The following is a 16,566-nucleotide window of genomic DNA, read 5'->3' as shown; positions in this document are numbered from 1 at the left end:
TGATCCTACACAGGTGAGTGAAGAAGTACAGGGTTCACTGCCTTTTACCTTGTATTAGCAAACGACTGGAGAACAGCTAAACTCCATTCATCAGGGACTGGTTACAGAATTTTGGTTTCATTATGGGTGGTGCTTATTCAGTTAACTTTTGGGCAAAAGGGAGTTATTCAGAGAGGCAGTCATCCCACAGTGTTGAGGTTTGAACCTCTGCCCCTATACACCAGGCCTCACTGCCTGGCCTCCTGGAGTGGTGGCAGAAGACTGTGATTATGTGGCTGGGACCATGGCCATGTGGCCTCCTGGCATGGCTAGAGAGGGCAAGGGTGAAACGGCAAGGGCAAGGGGTGAGAGCTACTTTCCAGCTGTCCCAATAAAGCTGGGCGGAAGGATAGGTTGGGAGGTTGGGCCAACCTGGGACATTCCGAGGAATTAGCCTGATATCTCAGGCATTCCCGTTCGGCAGCCAAGGCCTGGGGAAAGGGTGGGGAAGAGTTTATCTCCCATGGTTTCCAGCCATGGGTAAGACAGGAGTCTCCTATCCTGCCTGTCTCACTCAGGACATGGATTTAAAAGTAGCACCTTCGGCCAAATTCCATTCCCAGCCACGTTACTTCTATGAGTTGGAAAGACTGTCCCCCTACAGAATACCTAGTTGAACTGCTTAAAATAAACACCTGACCAAACCCGTAAGAAAAGGGAAACCCCAGAAATATCATTGGATAACTGAAAATCGGGCCCAGACTGCCAATGCCAGGAGCAAGGGGGTTGGGTTTTCATGGTCAAGAAAGGACAGAGACCCCGACTGAGACAGGCACATAAAATGGTCTTGGGCAGGGGCTGGGGCTGGGGCATGTGGTAGAAACAAAGACAAGGCTGACCTAGAAGGACTAGCCTTCAATCCTGTAGGCCCATACAAGATTCCTACAGATAAAAAGCCTCCGCGCTGATGGTGAGTTCATCATGACAAATTACAAAATGCAAGGAACTCATCGATCACAAAGGGGAGAGAGAAGCAGCCACCAGGAGTTCCAAGAACTTCAGACAATAGACATGTCAGGCAGAGATTATAAAACAAGGCTGCTTAAGCCAAAAACATGAAGGGATCTGGAACCTAAAGACAAAGACACGATCAGAAGAAACCAGCAGATGTGAGAGAGAAGTAGGTGCTCAGAGAAATGGAAAAGTCATCAAAATCACACACTTGATCTGTCATTCTGGGGCCAGGGCAGGAAGAATGTGGAAGAGAGAGCTGAGGAAGTTATGCAGCAAGCAACACCGTGACAGAGGGTGTGATGGAGGCTGAGTGCCATAGAGAGGCCAAGGTGGTCAGATAAGTGACAGAAGGTTCCGAAAGGAGGGCCCAGGAATACTGAGGGGAGTTAACCGAGGAGAACACCGTTGAGATTTCTGCAGAACCTGGTGAGGCTGAAGGAAGACAGCGCATGGGCAATAGGACGCAGAGCCACAGTGGTTTGGAGAACCTCCTGTTTACTGGGTGGGGGTGGCTCACTCCTTGAGGGAGAAGTGCATCTTGTCGTTGATCATCTTGCGCTCGGGGTTGAGGCGCTTGAGGATCTGGGCGAGCACGTTGACCGTCTGCTCGCTGCTCAGCCCCGTCTTCTTGGTCTGGAACTTCTTCAGCAGGTCCTTGGTAGTCATGGGCTTCCGGGTCAGGTAGCGGCGCACGGCGTCCTCGGTCACCTGCACGTCGCTGCTGAGCAGAGAGCAGGAGGCACAGATGTGGGCAAGAGGCCACTCTACCCTGGCAATATGACCCCAACCCCAGTCCTCGCCAACTCACCCGCTGCTGGGCGTCGACTTCCCAGATAGGCTCTGGGGTGCAGTGTCCAGCCGCAGCCTCTTGGCCACTGGCACCTCGCTGCTCCGCTTCCCTGGTGGAGGGGAGTCGGGATGAGTCTCAGGGCTGGGAGGCAGGACCCCAGGGCGGGATGTGTGGGGTGGCAGGCCAGACCAAACCTCTACCACCGCTGTCTCGAGTGTGGCCGTGACCCGCACCCCTGGGTGTGAAGACCCTCCCGGGGGCCTGGCACACAGAGGAAAGCTCTGGGTGGCCTCAAGGAAGAGGCCTTAGACCTTGACACTCAATGGGGAGAACAAGGCTGGATAGTGAGGAACCACTGCTAACGCAGGGTATGGTGGGGAGATAGAGATGGGGGTGCTGAGGGGGAGAATGGGGGGAGAACAGGAGGGAACAGGGAGGGTCAGACCTTGCTCGAGCTTGCTGGCGGCCGCCCGCAGCATGGAGGAGGTGCTGCCGCTCTCGGTGCTGGGCGTGCCAGGGCGGCTGTTCCCGCGTGAGCTGCCCCCTGATGCCTTCCGTTCCCTCTTGGGGGGTGTCTTCTTCTTCTGAAGTTCGGGAGGGGGTGTGAGCTGGGGCCCAGAGAGGTCCCCACTGCCCGCCCCGTCCCCGGGCCTCACCGCCATGAAGAGGGCAGAGGAGGCCTCGCTGTCGATGTCGCTCTCCTCTGAGCTGTCTGAGTCCTCGCTGCTGTCTGCACAGGGGCAAAGGGCTGCAGGGTCAAGACCAGAGCCGGCCCAGTCCGACCCCTGCATCTGCCCGCACCTCCCAAGACCGTTCAGGAAGCTGGGCTGGGGGTGATGGGGCCACAGGGCCTGAGCTGAGCCTCAAGCACCTCACCTTTCCTCCGCTTCTTCTCCTGGGGGGCTGGGGCCTTCTTCTCCTCATCCTCCTCCTTCTCCTCCTCGGGCGGCTTCTCCTCCTCACTCTCCTCGCTGCTCTCGCTCTGCTCGTCGACGCCTGGGCAGGAGGCAGGGTGTCAGCAGGGGAGGCACCACCTGCCTGCCCAGTCACCCGCCCCACCCCCACCCCGGTACCTCACCTACCCTTGGGCCCCTCCTCCTGTTGGGGTACTTTGGGCTTGCCCTCCATCTCGTCCTGGGAGCTGCTGGAAGACAGAGCGCAGCAGAGGTGAGGGTGTCCACAGGCCAGGCAGGCGATCCACCAGCCCTGCACGCAGGCCTTACCTGGAGCCGTCGGACATGTAATCCACCTCCTGGCCCTCAAAATCCCCATCGTCACTGTCCTCAAAGGCCTCATCGTCTGAACCCTTCTTCTTCTTCTTCTTCTTGCCCCCCTTGGCCGGCGGTGCCTTCTTCTTGGCCCTGGGGGCTCTGCCACCTGCATAGAGAAGGTGGGGCATGGGGTGGGACTCGGGCCGACTTCTCCTGCCACCCCGGCCACCCAGCACACCCCACCCAGGCCTCACCCTCCTCGCCGCTGGCATCGCTGTCATCGGACGACATCTCCAGGTCGTCCTCAAGGTCGTGGATGCGCAGCTCACTGGCCTTCTTGCGGCTGCGCTTCTCCTTCTCCTCCTCTTCCTCGTCCTGGCCCTGGTCCTTGAGCCGCCGCTGCTGCATGATGCTGAAGTGGTTCAGGACCTTGTTCCTCCTGCAGGGCAGGTCAGGGTGGGGGTGGGTAGCAGGGCTGAGAACGGCCGCTCCCTCCTCCAGGAGGCGTCTGGCGCTGGGCCTTTGCATATGCTTGTGCCCCTCCCACCCAGCAGCCCATACCTCTGCCTGCCACTCCTGAGAGAGACTCAAGTAGATGGCAGGAGATATCCAGAAGAGTTTGCCCTTTTTACTGTAGTAACATAACACAATGAAATTTCCCATTATAGCTACTTTCAATCATACAGTTCAGTGGTGTTAATTATATTCGCTGTGTTGGGTCACCTGCTGTGTAACCTTTCTGCAGCTTCAAGGTCTCTCTCAGGCAACATACTCGGCCAGGACAGATCAGCATCATTTGGTTTTTATTGAAGTTTATGAATGCCTTTGCCTTTGCAAAAAGCAAGGAAAGCAGTGGCAGAGAGAGTTCAAATAAAATGGAGAGGCTACTCTGGAGGTTGCGCTTACACAAGCTTCAGGTAGACCTTACTACCTATCATAACCTGCCAGCCCCCAATCAGACCATTCCAGCCAATCCTAAAGAACACCTAGGACAATATATAAGATTCCACAAGGGTTCCAGGTACTACAGTAACTTTCTGGAAACCTACAACCTCCAGATGGGTCCGTGGTCCAGATAAGTCCTGAAACCTAGAGGGCCCAGCCTCTCCAGAACATCAACTAGATTCATCCCCCTACCCTATATTAGTGACAGTCTCTTCCAATATGAAAAATTTAGAATTGCCATAGCCCAAACACCCCTAAAGAGAGGGATGGAAAGATCAAAGGTGATGGTGGAGTTACACAGAGAAGATAGGATTTAACAGAGGAATACGAATGCTGAATCATTAAATTGATATCTCTTTTAGTTTCCAGGATCTTAGAGAAGCTACAAATAAAAATCTAAAATTGTAACCCATGTCAAACTCTGAAATATGTTCTACAAATAACTGCAGTGCTGCGCTTTGAAATTTATTGCTTTTTTGTATATATGTTATTTTTCACAAAAAAAGAAAGAAAAAAATCAATTGCGGTGATAAAAAAATATTTAAGCCTTCTAGGCAGTATGGTGGTTCCTCAGGAAGCTAAGTATAGAATTACCATATGACCTGTCAATACCATTGTTAGGAATCTACTCAGAGGACATGAGGGCAAGAACACAAACGGACATTTGCACACCAATGTTTATAGCAGCATTATTTACAATTGCCAAACAGCCACAATTTCCATCAACAGACAAGTGGCTAAACAAGCTGTGGTATACAGGTATATACATATGATGGAATATTATGCAGCTGTAAGACAAAATGAAGTCATGAAGTATGTAACAACATGAATGGACCTTAAGGACATTGTGCTGAGTGAGATTAGCCAGAAACAAAAGGACAAATACTGTACGGTCTCACTGATATGAACTGACATTAGCGAATGAACTTGGAGAATTTCAGTTGGTAACAGAGACCATCAGGAAATAGAAACAGGGTAGATATTGGGTAATTGGAGCTGAAGGGATACAGATTGTACAACAGGACTAATTGTAAATATTCAGAAATGGATAACACAGTACTACCTAACTGTAATACAATAATATTAGAACACTGAATGAAGCTGAATGTGAGAATGATGGAGGAGGCCTGGGGGCACAAATGAAATTAGAAGGCAAGATAGACAATAAAGACTGAGATGGTGTAATCTAGGAATGCCTAGAATGAATAATGATAGTGACTAAATGTGCAAATTTAAAAATGTTTTTGCATGAGGAAGAATATAGGAATGTCAATAATGCAGGGTATTGAAAATGGTAATTAATATTTTAAAACTTTAACTTATGTGTGAGACTAAAGCAAAAAAATATTTGGTACAAAATTTATATTTTGACTAGTACATTTCCTAATATAACTTATGTGGACAGCTTAATCGAACACCATAGTACTTGGAACCTTGAGAAGGGCATGAGATTCTGTAGGTTTGTCCAGGGTGATCCCCCAATAAATCCCAGAGTGATTTGAACAGTGAATAAAAAAGTATTTGCAAAGTCCCCTTGGGGGAATGGTGAGAAAGGGGGAAAATTCAACTTCCCCAAGTGGAGAATTCTTGATATTCTCACAAGCAGTGGGAACAACCAAAGTAATAGGCTGAGCCCCCAATCTTGGGGTTTGTATACATGAAACTTAACCCCACAAAGGTAAGGCTAAGCCTACTTAAAATTAGGCCTAAGAGTCACCCCCAAGAGACCTCTTCTGTTGCTCAGATGTGGCTTCTCTCTCAGCCAACAGGACAAGCAAACTCACTGCCCTCCCCCTGTCTACATGGGACATGACTCCCAGGGGTGTGGACCTTCCTGGCAGTGTGGGACAGAAATCCTAGAATGAGCTGGGACTCAGCATCAAGGGATAGAGAAAACCTTCTCGACCAAAAGAGGGAAGAGTGAAATGAGACAAAATAAAGTGTCAATGGCTGAGAGATTCCAAACAGAGTCAAGAGGTTATCCCGGAGGTTGGTCTTATGCATTAAATAGATATCACCTGTTTAATCAAGATGTAATGGAGAGGCTGGAGGGAAGTGCCTGAAAGTGTAGAGCTGATTTCCAGTAGCCATGTTTCTTGAAGATGATTGTATAATGATATAGCTTTCACAATGTGACTGTGTGAAATCAGACTTGTGTTTGATGTTCCTCATATCTACTTTATCGACAGACAAGTAAAACATATGGATTAAAAATAAATAAATAATATGGGGAACAAATATTAAATTTAGTAGACTGAAATGCTAGTGATCAATGAAAGTATAAGGTGTTGGTATGTATGAATTTTTTTCTGTTTTCTTATTTCTTTTTCTGAATTGATGCAAATGTTCTAACAAATGATCATGATGATGAATATACAACTATGTAATGATACTGTGAGTTACTGATTATATAACAAGAACAGAATGATCATATGGTAAGAATGTTTGTGTTTGTATGTGGTTATGTATCACAAATAAAAATAAAAAATAAAAATAAAATAAAATAATAAAAATATATTTAAGCCTTCTAGCCTCCTATATTCTGGAGGAGCTGGAAGGAAAAATCTGAGAGGATGGTGTGGTAGCCCATGACGGAGTCTGGGATTGGTCCTATAACTACCTGTTGAAGAGTGCTTTGAAAACTATTGCTTTTTTATTTCTTTGCCTTGTACATATGTTATACTCTACAATAAAAAAGTTTAAAAAATCATTCAATGCAGTGATCTTATACCAAATGAAAAATAATTTCTCAATTGTTTTATCTTCTGCATAGGCCTTCTAATGAATAAGAAGTTATCCTTTCAATTGAGTATCTATGTATGTATATATGAAGTCTTTCAATTTAGCTTGTATTTTTTGTGTTATTTCTTAAAAGTACCACTAAAGACACATTCAATCCTATAGCAGCCTTAGTGTGGACAAATATCCATAGCCATTATTTTGAACATATTTACAACACCTTCCAACCTATAGCTTTTACTCTCTAATAGAAAATAAAATTCTTGCTTCACTGAAAAAAAAAAAGCAAGGAAAGTTGGGATGGGGATTGTATAAGCTTAAAGAAGATGTGGTTGCATTCAATCAAAAATGTTAGAATTAACACAGCAACACACAACTTTATCAGTGGTGATCAAACGACTTGTGGGAAATTCTTCTTCCAGTGGGTCTGGTCACATGCCGAACCACGTGGACAGCTGAGTTAAAAATGCAGAGACCCTGGCCTGAGAAGAGCGGGAAACATTTCACATTCAGTAGACGCAACCTCTCATAAAAAGATACCATTTCTCCCCAGTTTAATGCACAAATGAATGTGAGTTAACAAAACGCCAAGGTTTTCTCTGCCAAACTTAAGGAGATTTCACAGAAAACGAGAAAAGCAAGACCAGCCACATGAGTTCTGGAACAGAGGAGCAAAGCAGGTACCCATCGTACAATAAACCCTCGGACACTCACAGAGTGAAGCAGGCAACAAGGCCAGAGAAATGGAAGGAGATCCAAACATCCCCCGTGATAGGGCGGGGGCAACACTTCCCTGAAGACCTTTTCTAGGAACTGCTGTGGGAACTGAGCTAATGTCGGACTCATTTGAAAATTAAAATGGATACGCAAAGGGGGCTGAGTCTTTAACCTTTAGGGAGCCATGGGCTCTTCTAAGAGTCTGCTCACTTGTGATGTGCACAAACCCCCAGTTTTGCCAAGGTGTCTGGGCTTCCCTCCCACACCCAGGGGGCCGGTGGGGCTCCACCCTGCAGCCTCCCAGCCTCATGCCCCTCCCCACAATCACTCTGCTCCAGCCTCAGGCACCACCTCCCTCTGCCGGTGGTGACCTTCACTGTTCCCTCCCCTCCCTTAGGCCCTGCCTCAGAAGACCCTCCCAATACCACTTGCACAGGAGACTGTTCTGCACACGGTGCTCGGGGCCACAGAGGGGATGACTGCGGTTCCCCACTCAGCTATGCCAGCCCATGCAGCAGGGCCCAGCTTAGTCGCCGCCTCCTCTGGCTCTCCCAGCAAGCACCCCAGGTGCCCCTCACTGCTTGCGTCATGTCTGTCTCCTAATTGGACTGTGAATGCTGTGGGGCTCTGTGGGTGGGGTGTGGCTGGTCACACACACACACACACACACACACACACACACACACACACACACACACCCCAGTTCTTGGCTCCCAGCAAAGTCACCCAGGGTAACGGAATCCATTTCCAAATGTTTTACTTGTGCCCCTGACTGAGCCCCTCGCTGGTGAAACCGGGGGCTCCACAAGGCTGCATACTCCTTCCTTGTGATGGTCTGGAGGTTTTATGGACTCCAGAAAAGATCACATTCTTGAAGCTAATCCATTCCTGTGGGTGAAGACCTATTGTGGGTGGGGCCTTTTGACTGAGTTATTTCAGTTGAGGCATGCCCCAGGTGTCTTAATCCTCTTACTGGAGTCCTTTATAAAAAGAGAAGCTTGAGAGAGAGATGCGCCAGAAGCTGAAAGCAATGAAACCTGGGAGAGACGGACCAGCAGATGCTGGCTGTGCCTGGCTGTGAGAGGAGCCTTGGATCACCACCAGCCTTTCTTCAGGGAGAGAGCAACACCTGCTATTGCCTTGATTTGGACATTCTCATGGCCTCAAAACTGCAGGCTTGTAAAAGCCCACCATTTCTGATATACTGCATTCCAGCAGCGTTAGCAAACAGAAGCATCCCCAACCCAGCTGCAGCCCAGGCTCACTCACCTCTCCCACTCCTCTTCGGCCTCCTCAGCAGTAAGTGTGCGGTGTCGTGCCAGCGGCGTGAAGTTGTACCAGTTATGGACGGGGAAGGCCTCAAAGGCTCCATCAGGGCACTGGGTAAAGATGTAGTAGGATGTGTTCTCCGTCACGCCTCCCTTCTTCACCCCCTTGAACCTGCAAGGAGCCACAGGCATGGCCTGACACAGGGAGTGGGGCCAGACCCACCCTCGCCCCAACCCCAGCTCCACACCAGGTTCCCTGAGTCAGCCCGCCTCTGGGATGGTTTGCGAATGTACTGTGGGGGCTTCCAGCAGTCCTCTCAACTGTCTGAGCCTCAGTTTCTGCATCTGGAAAATGGGTAGCACCCCCTGCCTTGCAGAATGGGTTGGCTCATGGCTGACATTCTGTGTACCTGGTTGACTTCTGAAGATGGTGTGAAATTAGCTGCTGAGAATACCAGCCAAGGAGCCCAACCCATCAGGATGTGCCTCCATCTCCACCACCCAAGGGTGGCAGCTGGGTGCTTCAGGAGCTGGATGGGGGCAACTCAAAGGGGACTGGAAGGTATGGCTGAATCTGAAGTGAGAACTGATCCAGGTCACCATCACTTGAGCCCAGCCTCCTCCCTGACCTCCACCCTCACCCTCTGCCACCTAAAAGCCGGATAACGCTTCTCTCAGTGCCCCTTTCCTATCTACAACCCTCTGGGCAGCTGTTCTGTTTGTGCAGAGAAAGGGGCTGCCCCAGGCTTGGGGCTGGGAGGGGATCTGGGCATGAGACCACCCCAGAGGGTGGCCTGTAGCTGCACAGTGATGAGTAAGGCTGAGAAATAGGGGATGGGAGTTCTAGGCAGGACAGTGAGCACAGAGGTGTGAAGTAGCCCTCTGGACTCTAGGGCCCAGCTCAGTGCAGTGCTGGAAGTGTGGGATGGAGGGGTGGATGGGGCTAGACTGTGTGGGACAGCAGACTCCAGGATGCAGTGGAGCTGTAGGTGGGCTTAGGTAGGGCTGGGGTAGGGGCACGTCCTGCGTCATGGCCCAGGGAGAGCTGTTGCAGAGCCAGCTACAAATGTCAACTCAGTTAAGTCTTCAAAACTGAAACCCTGTAAGGGAAGTGTCACCAGCCCACTGGACATCCGGGAACTGAGGTCCCCAGCACAGTGTGCATGTGGAGGGGACGTGGTCTCTTGACTGGCACCTCAAAGCTGCCACCACTTACTTCCTGCCGGCTTTGCCATTGACCCGAAGCAGCCAGGGTTGGTCCTCTGGTCGGAACTCCTTGAGGACAATGCCATATTTTTTCCTCCGAGCCTCCTCCCTAAGCTTGCGGTTGAACTCACTGCCAGCGCCCGACTCGGGCATCTCCTCCTCTTGGTAAATCTTCTTGTTGCTCAAGTCCCGCTCTAGCCGAGCCTGGGGGGCCAGGAAACAGAACTCTCAGGGACCCTGTCTGTGCTCAGGTTATGTCCCACCAGGAACACCCTTTATACTTCCCAAGTAAGACCCAGATTCTCAGAGCCAACAAACTGCTTGGCAAAAGGGGGAAACAATCCTAACTTTCAGTGAACCAGGTAGAGGGAGTACATGTAAGCCTCATAATGCCTTTTTTTTCCTTTTTATTTCAAAATAACGTCAAACTTACAGGAAAGTTGCAAAAATAATATAAAAAATATAGAGAGAACTCCAACATATACCCCCTAATCCGGATACCCAAATTTACCAGCTGTAGCATTTTGCTACATTTGTTACATCACTCTACCTATCTAACCACCCTTCCCTCTTTCTATCAAGTCTATCTATCCATCCATCATCCATCCATCAGTCCACCTATCTGGGTATCTGTCTCTCTATCCATGCATCCATCTGTCCATCTGCCAACCGATCTGTATCTATCTAGATATCTATCCATCCATCCATCCACACATCCATCCATTATCCATCCTCTAAACTTGTGAAAGTAGGTGGGATACACCACGTTTCTCTGAGGCTTAATGCCTCCACGTACATTTCCTAAGACTAAGGACCTTACCCATGAAACTGCCTTAGCATTATGTTTATTTTTACAACTTCTTATCTAAGTTTAAAATGATTTCCAAATTAAAAGTTAGTAAAAGAAAAAAAAAAAGATCACTGTAGCAGTAAAACAAAACTGAAACCAACAATAAAAATGAGCAACTTGGAGCTAGCCCTCTTTCCTTCCCCTCTCTCTCTGCATTCCACTCTGGACTGCCCCCTGAATTTAGATGCCACTGAAGAAAGAGCTTTTCCAAGTATCAATCTCTGGGCATTTTAGCAGTCTGCATTAAAATTTATAATGACTTGTCAACAAAAGAGTAGAATATATGGAATAAAAATAAATAATAGGGGGAACAAATGCTAAAATAAATTTAGTTAAATGCTAGTGATCAATGAAAGCAAGGGGTAAGGGGTATGGCAGGTATAATCTTTTTTTTTTTTTCTTTCCTGTGTTCGTTTTCTTTTCCTATTGTCTTTTTATTTCTTTTTCTGAATTAATGCAAATGTTCTAAGAAATAATGAATATGCAACTAAGTGATGATATTGTGAATTACTGATTATGTATGTTGTTTTATTTTGTTTATTTTTTAATTAATAAATAAATTTTAAAAAAATTTATAATGAAATACTCTTTTGTCCTTGGGATTCTTCCCTCAGATATCTTAGGATGAAATGACAGACACACAAGGCTATTATTCATTGAAGCATTGCTGACTGCAACAGGATTGGAAGCAAACCTAAATAAATGCACATCACCAAAGGAATGGTTAAATACACTGGGGTTCCTCCAGTAATGGAATACTCTGCAGCCGAAAAGAGAGACATTAACTCAAAAAGGCAAGAAGACAAAAATAGCACTTTCCATCATCATGAGATTTCAGATATGGGGGCCAAAAAGGTCCAGTGAAAGGAAAAAATAGGTTACATATACATCAGGGGTCTACAAACTACAAGGCTAGGCACCTATTTTTGTAAATAAAGTTTTACTGGAATACAGCCATGCCCATCCATTCATATAGCATCTACCACAACCTCTGTTCCCGCTTTGACAGAGATAGTATGGCCCACAAAGCCTACCATATTTATTAATTGGCCCCTTAAGAAAAGGTTTGCTGACTTCTGATACAAAAAGGCTGAGAATGAGCACCACATAAATCCTCAACAGCAACCCCAAGAGGAAGCCAGATGACAATGGAGCTAAGTCTTCAAAACTGCAAGGGAAAATTATCACCAACCTCGCATTCTACCCCCAAAGCTCTCAATCCACTGTGAGAATAGACTAAAGAAAACTTGAGGGCTCTAAGCACTTCAAACGTATTTTCTGCCGCTCCTTTCCAGGGAGCTACCCTAGGAGGTGCTTCATTAAAGCAAGATAAAAAGGTGGGATCCAAGAAATGACGTCAATGCAAGACAGAAGTGCAGTGGGAACACCCAGAATAAAGGAAGGAAACAACCCTTCCTAGAGACCAGCACAGCTGAGACCACCCTGTGCAGACTGGAAGTGCCCCCCTACCCCCAAGGAGATACATCCAAGGGAATAAATTGGGAAAATATCTAATGTTCTCCAATGTACTGAGATTTACAAACTAGGGGAGAGGCTGGGATGGAATTGGTGCTAAGTACATAGAAAATGTCATAAACATAAAAGCACAGTTACTAACTCTACGGAAAACTGAATTATCGACTTCAAGTTGGCCACGTAATTCTCTTATGAAGATGGAGGGGAGGGGGAATGGGCAGTGAGTGGTCACCTGATTGGGGGGTGGCTCTCAAAGCCACTGGGTGTGGGAATACTAAATGCCTGATTACCTGAAGGTGATAAGCCCTTGGAGGGCAGGGACTCCACCTGGTTTGTTCAGCATCAGCCTAGAAGACAGTTTCAAGGAACTATTGCTGAATGAATGTGTCTGGGGGTAGTTTCTACCCCAGTGTTGCCTGGGGGTGGTTAAGTGTCAGGAAAGGGGCTGTCCCTTGTGGCTGACAGCATTTGGAGAGCTGTAACCACCCCATTCTTGGGGTGATGAGTGAATGTGATGGTACATATCCCAGAAAAGATCACGTTTTTAAAGCTAATTTATTTCCATGGGTGTAGACCTATTGCAGGTGGGGGCCTTGTGAGTAGGTTATTTTAGTTGAGGTATGCCCCAAGTGGGTCTGAAAACTTCTTACTGGAGTCCTACATAAGAAATGACATTCAGAATCAGACACAAGCTAAGAGGGACAGAAGCTAAAAGAGAAGCACACAGAAACTCAGAAAGAAAGCCACAGTCTGAGCAGACAGTAACTGAAAGCAAGGAAACCTGAAAAAGAAGGGCCAGCAGATGCCAGCCACATGCCTCGCCATGTGACAGAGGAACTGAGGATCATCAGTCAATGGGGAGAAAACATCATGATTTGGACATTTTCATACTTTAAACTTGTAAATTAATAAATCCCCATTGTAAAACCGAACTCATTTCTGGTACATTGCCTTTGGCAGTTTTAGCAAACTAAAACAGTGATTAAGGGGGCATCTACTCCAGGAGATTGGTTTCTTCCAAGGGGTGCAGTTTTGCCCACTCCTCATTAGTTTTTTTAGAGGAGGGTACCCTGAACAATGATATTTCTTTAGAAGCAGTACCCTCGGCAATGGAATGATTAGATTTTGGGGGGGGGGTGGTGGTGCCTCATCTCCCAGATTAGAAACAAGGAGTCCTCCAGGGCAATCAGTGGTGGGGGCATGCTTCTCCATGGCGATCAATGAATGGGGTACGCAGAACCCCGAGTTTCTAGTGGTCGGGAGGTCATGCACCTTGCATAATGCTGACTTCTCAAGTGCTGTCCCTGAAAGATCAGTGTTGGGGTAGCACCTCCTCAAAGTGACTGGTGTTTAGGAGCACAGCTCCTCCAAAGGTGTAAAGTTCTCTAGGTGCTCGGGGATGGGGGTAGGGAAGGGCAGCCCTCTGGTTGATGAAGGACTAAGGGTAATGTTCCCAGGTAACCAGTGAGGACTTCCTCTTGGTGATTAGGGATTTGGGAGAAGGGTGCCCCTACATCTCTCTCCTGGATGATTAGTGCAGAAGCCCCCCTCCCCCAGTGATAAGGGATTTAGAAACACTGTATCAGATGACAGACTAGGCTGGGATGGGGGGAATGGACCAGGTAGGGGGTGGAAAGCATGTTAGTTTGACCTTGTTAGTTTGTACGTAAGTAGGTAGCTAGAGATCTGTAGCTAGAGATCCCGGGATGCAGGCACGGCATATCTCTCTGGAACACGCTCTCTAGGGCAATCAATCACTCAGAGCCATCTTGAACATATAGTTTCATTATTTCAATTGGATGAAACAATATTTGAAAACAGCTGAAAGAGAACCATGCTCACAATATATGCAATCAGAGCTGCCCAACTGTGGGAGGGCCTGAAGCTGCCAATGCTATAAACCTTCCACCAACTCCCTGCTCAACTGCCCAGTCTCGGTGGCACCCTAAACACCCCGACTCCCACTCACACCCAAACTCCAACTCATATATCCAACTGCTTGCTTAACTTCTCATCTTCTCTTTGGTATCTAACAAATACAAATTTCCAGAATGGAGTTCTGGAATATTCCATCCAAACTGCACTTTCTCCAGGTTTCTCTATCTTAGTAAATGGAAACATCTGTGATTCCTCACTTTCCCTCACTGGCCAATACGCAATCCATCAATAAACCCTGTAGGCTCTATTTCCGAAACATATCAGAGTCCAACCACTGCTCATCACCTCCATTTTCTCCCAGCCTTGCTCACCAGACGCAGTGCTGCCTCCCTAGCCCCAGCAGCTAGATAACTCTGTGACTTGCCTGTTTGAAAAACCCTTTCATGGCTTCCAAGGTCATTTCTAGAAGCTCTCCTGCAGGGGGCTCTGGAGCCACGTGTAGGAGGCAGCCCAGAGCAGAGTCCCTTCCTGGCCCTGACAATCTGGGCCCAAAATGCCCATTAGTGGGCATGACTCCTAAACATTCTCCTTGAAGAAGGCTTTCTGAAGGGTCTGCCAAATCCCCTAAGCGGACATCCAGCAGCTCTGCCTGGGCCTTAGTCATCACTTTATTTCCACTCCAGGACAGCCTTCCTTTCCAAGCTATTAGAATCAGGTTCTCTCATTCCCTCATCCACCTACTCCCACCCCCAAACAAAGGACTTACCTGATTCCAAGTAGCAAAGTTGACTTTATCAGCTGCATTAAAGGCCATGATATTATACCTTTTGGTTGTGTTTCTTGAGTGGGCAAAAAAAAAAAAAAAAAAAAAAAAAAGGCAGTGTTCATTCATTCATACATTTGTTCATTCAACAAACCCTTCTGGGCTGACCCTCTGGGCAGGGCAATGCTAGGGACTCATAAAAGACTTAAGGGTTTTCCAGTCTGTCAAGGAAGCCAGATCCACACTCTCCCAACCACAGGCAAAAGTACAGCAGAAATAAGGACAAAGACCTGGGGGAATTTGGCTCTGGAGAGTAGGGTGAGCAAGGGAGGGGGCAGAGCTGGAGGCAAGCAGGGAGTGCTTCCTGGAGGTCCTGGACATGAATGAAAGCCAGACCAGTGGAGAAAGGATAAAAATATGTCCTTACAGCAAGAATGCGGGGAATAGAGAAGCATACAGGCCTCCAATGCTAGGCCAGGAGCCTGAATCATGCTGTGCAGTGATGATCGCCCGCTTATTCATTCAAAACAACAGAAGCCCCTGGAGAGACCTCAGTTCAACCTGCCCTCAAAGGCTCCCGATCTAAAAGGAATCAGACACGCCTAGAAGCTCGTAGAGGTCGTAATTCCCGTCTGGAGGCAGATGGGATGTGGGGTTGGGACTTACTTAGGAACTCGGACGACATACTCAGTGACATTCTGGCTGCTGGGGCCCTGTGGAGAGAGGAAGTGGGATGACGAGCGGGCGGGCTGCTAAGAGACCCGGGTCGGGACTCCCTAAAGCCGCCGCATACTTACTAAGGCCGCCATGGGAACAGTCAGTGGTCCGGGTGCCGTCCGACCCAGTCAAGTTGTCGGGGCCTCCTCCTTCTTGCCTCCCCCGAGGTTCGCGTCCTTCAGCCTTCGGGGAAGCAGTCCTCTTAGTCGCGGGAAGCGGTCGCTGACAGAAGACCCCAAGTCCTCAGCGCCGCCGGCCCACTCCCGCCCGTCTGCGCCTGCGCCGCCGCCTGACCTGGAAGCGAAACTTTCCGTGGCCCCGTGTCGCGATGGCAACCGCCTCCTGGTTCGCGGGCCCCTACACTTGCTGACACTTATCCCTTCTCTTTCTAGACCGAGTTGAACTCAATGCAGCACCTTCTGCCGCTCGCGCTCTGGTTTTCCACTATCTATATATAGAAAGAGGCGCGACTGATTCAATCACTGCGGCTGGGAACGCCCTCCCCATCGACGTCACCCCTTAATGGCCGCGGGGCATTCTGGGTAGGGAAAGGGGGTCTCCCTCCTCGCTGAGTCCCAGGCGCCTTGCGCACGCGTCATCTCCGGAAGTGAATCCATCGAATCCTTGTTACCATAGCAGCCGAGGCCTACTCATCCCGCAGAGCCACTGCGGCTCCACCAGGGCTTGTTTGGGGTTCATTTCCTCCTCCTGCCCCCGGGGAACCCCCTCATCCCGGAAGATGGTCGGACCAGGGAGCCCTTGTGACGTCGAGCCTAGCCAGGAGGGGTCAGGCCCTGGGTAGGGATGGGTAGCGACCACCCCTCTGGCGGCTGACGGGATGGGTCTGTGCAAGTCCAAGCTGCCCAAAATGGGCAGGACCCTGAGGCCCCAGGAGAAGGGTAACAGCTGGGGTGGTTAGCTTTCTGGGGGCAGGGGAAGGGAACTGAGGAGGGAAGTGCAGATGCGCGGTCTCCCCGCCTCCGCCGACCGCGCATGCTCACCACGCAGCCATT

The 16,566-nt window shown here is 48.8% G+C and overlaps 1 protein-coding gene and 1 pseudogene across 7 annotated transcripts in view; one reads left to right on the top strand and one right to left on the bottom strand.

Annotated features, from left to right (window-relative positions):
• Window positions 1-1,471: 1,471 nt before the first annotated feature.
• GTF2F1 (general transcription factor IIF subunit 1) lies at window positions 1,472-16,459 on the bottom strand. 6 transcript variants are annotated; one of them, XM_077120952.1, is made up of 14 exons: window positions 15,634-16,459; window positions 15,503-15,549; window positions 15,264-15,418; window positions 14,840-14,912; window positions 9,880-10,073; window positions 8,665-8,835; window positions 3,249-3,433; window positions 3,007-3,160; window positions 2,866-2,924; window positions 2,660-2,779; window positions 2,440-2,513; window positions 2,229-2,367; window positions 1,802-1,892; window positions 1,472-1,714 (listed from the first exon to the last, which is right to left on the bottom strand). In XM_077120952.1, exons 3-14 carry the CDS (start codon window positions 15,356-15,358, stop codon window positions 1,507-1,509), a joined length of 1,563 nt encoding a protein of 520 aa, XP_076977067.1. In that variant the 5' UTR covers window positions 15,359-15,418; window positions 15,503-15,549; window positions 15,634-16,459; the 3' UTR covers window positions 1,472-1,506. The 6 variants fall into 6 exon arrangements, with proteins under 6 accessions (XP_076977067.1, XP_076977070.1, XP_076977068.1 ...); XM_077120955.1 differs by lacking the exon at window positions 15,264-15,418 and having other exon boundaries at window positions 1,472-1,711; window positions 15,634-16,456; XM_077120953.1 differs by lacking the exon at window positions 15,264-15,418 and having other exon boundaries at window positions 2,866-2,927; window positions 15,634-16,454.
• The window catches only part of LOC143650318 (adenylate kinase isoenzyme 1-like), a 29,182-nt pseudogene continuing 28,727 nt past the window's right edge, over window positions 16,112-16,566 (top strand). The window contains exon 1 of the transcript XR_013159519.1: window positions 16,112-16,351. The product of XR_013159519.1 is annotated as an adenylate kinase isoenzyme 1-like (transcript). The remainder of the gene's footprint in view (window positions 16,352-16,566) is intronic.

The sequence above is a fragment of the Tamandua tetradactyla genome, chromosome 11 (genome assembly GCF_023851605.1).
Source record: "Tamandua tetradactyla isolate mTamTet1 chromosome 11, mTamTet1.pri, whole genome shotgun sequence".
Lineage (NCBI taxonomy): Eukaryota > Metazoa > Chordata > Mammalia > Pilosa > Myrmecophagidae > Tamandua > Tamandua tetradactyla.
This window is presented reverse-complemented; position numbering and strand designations above follow the sequence as displayed.

Coding starts and splice junctions, on each gene's coding strand:
- GTF2F1 (XM_077120949.1), bottom strand. CDS start 15,358: ATGAATAAGCGGGCGATCATCACTGCACAGCATGATTCAGGCTCCTGG. Junction 2,928..3,006: donor TACATGTCCGACGGCTCCAG/GTAAGGCCTGCG, acceptor TCTGTCTTCCAG/CAGCTCCCAGGACGAGATGG. Junction 2,780..2,865: donor ACAGGAGGAGGGGCCCAAGG/GTAGGTGAGGTA, acceptor CCTCCTGCCCAG/GCGTCGACGAGCAGAGCGAG.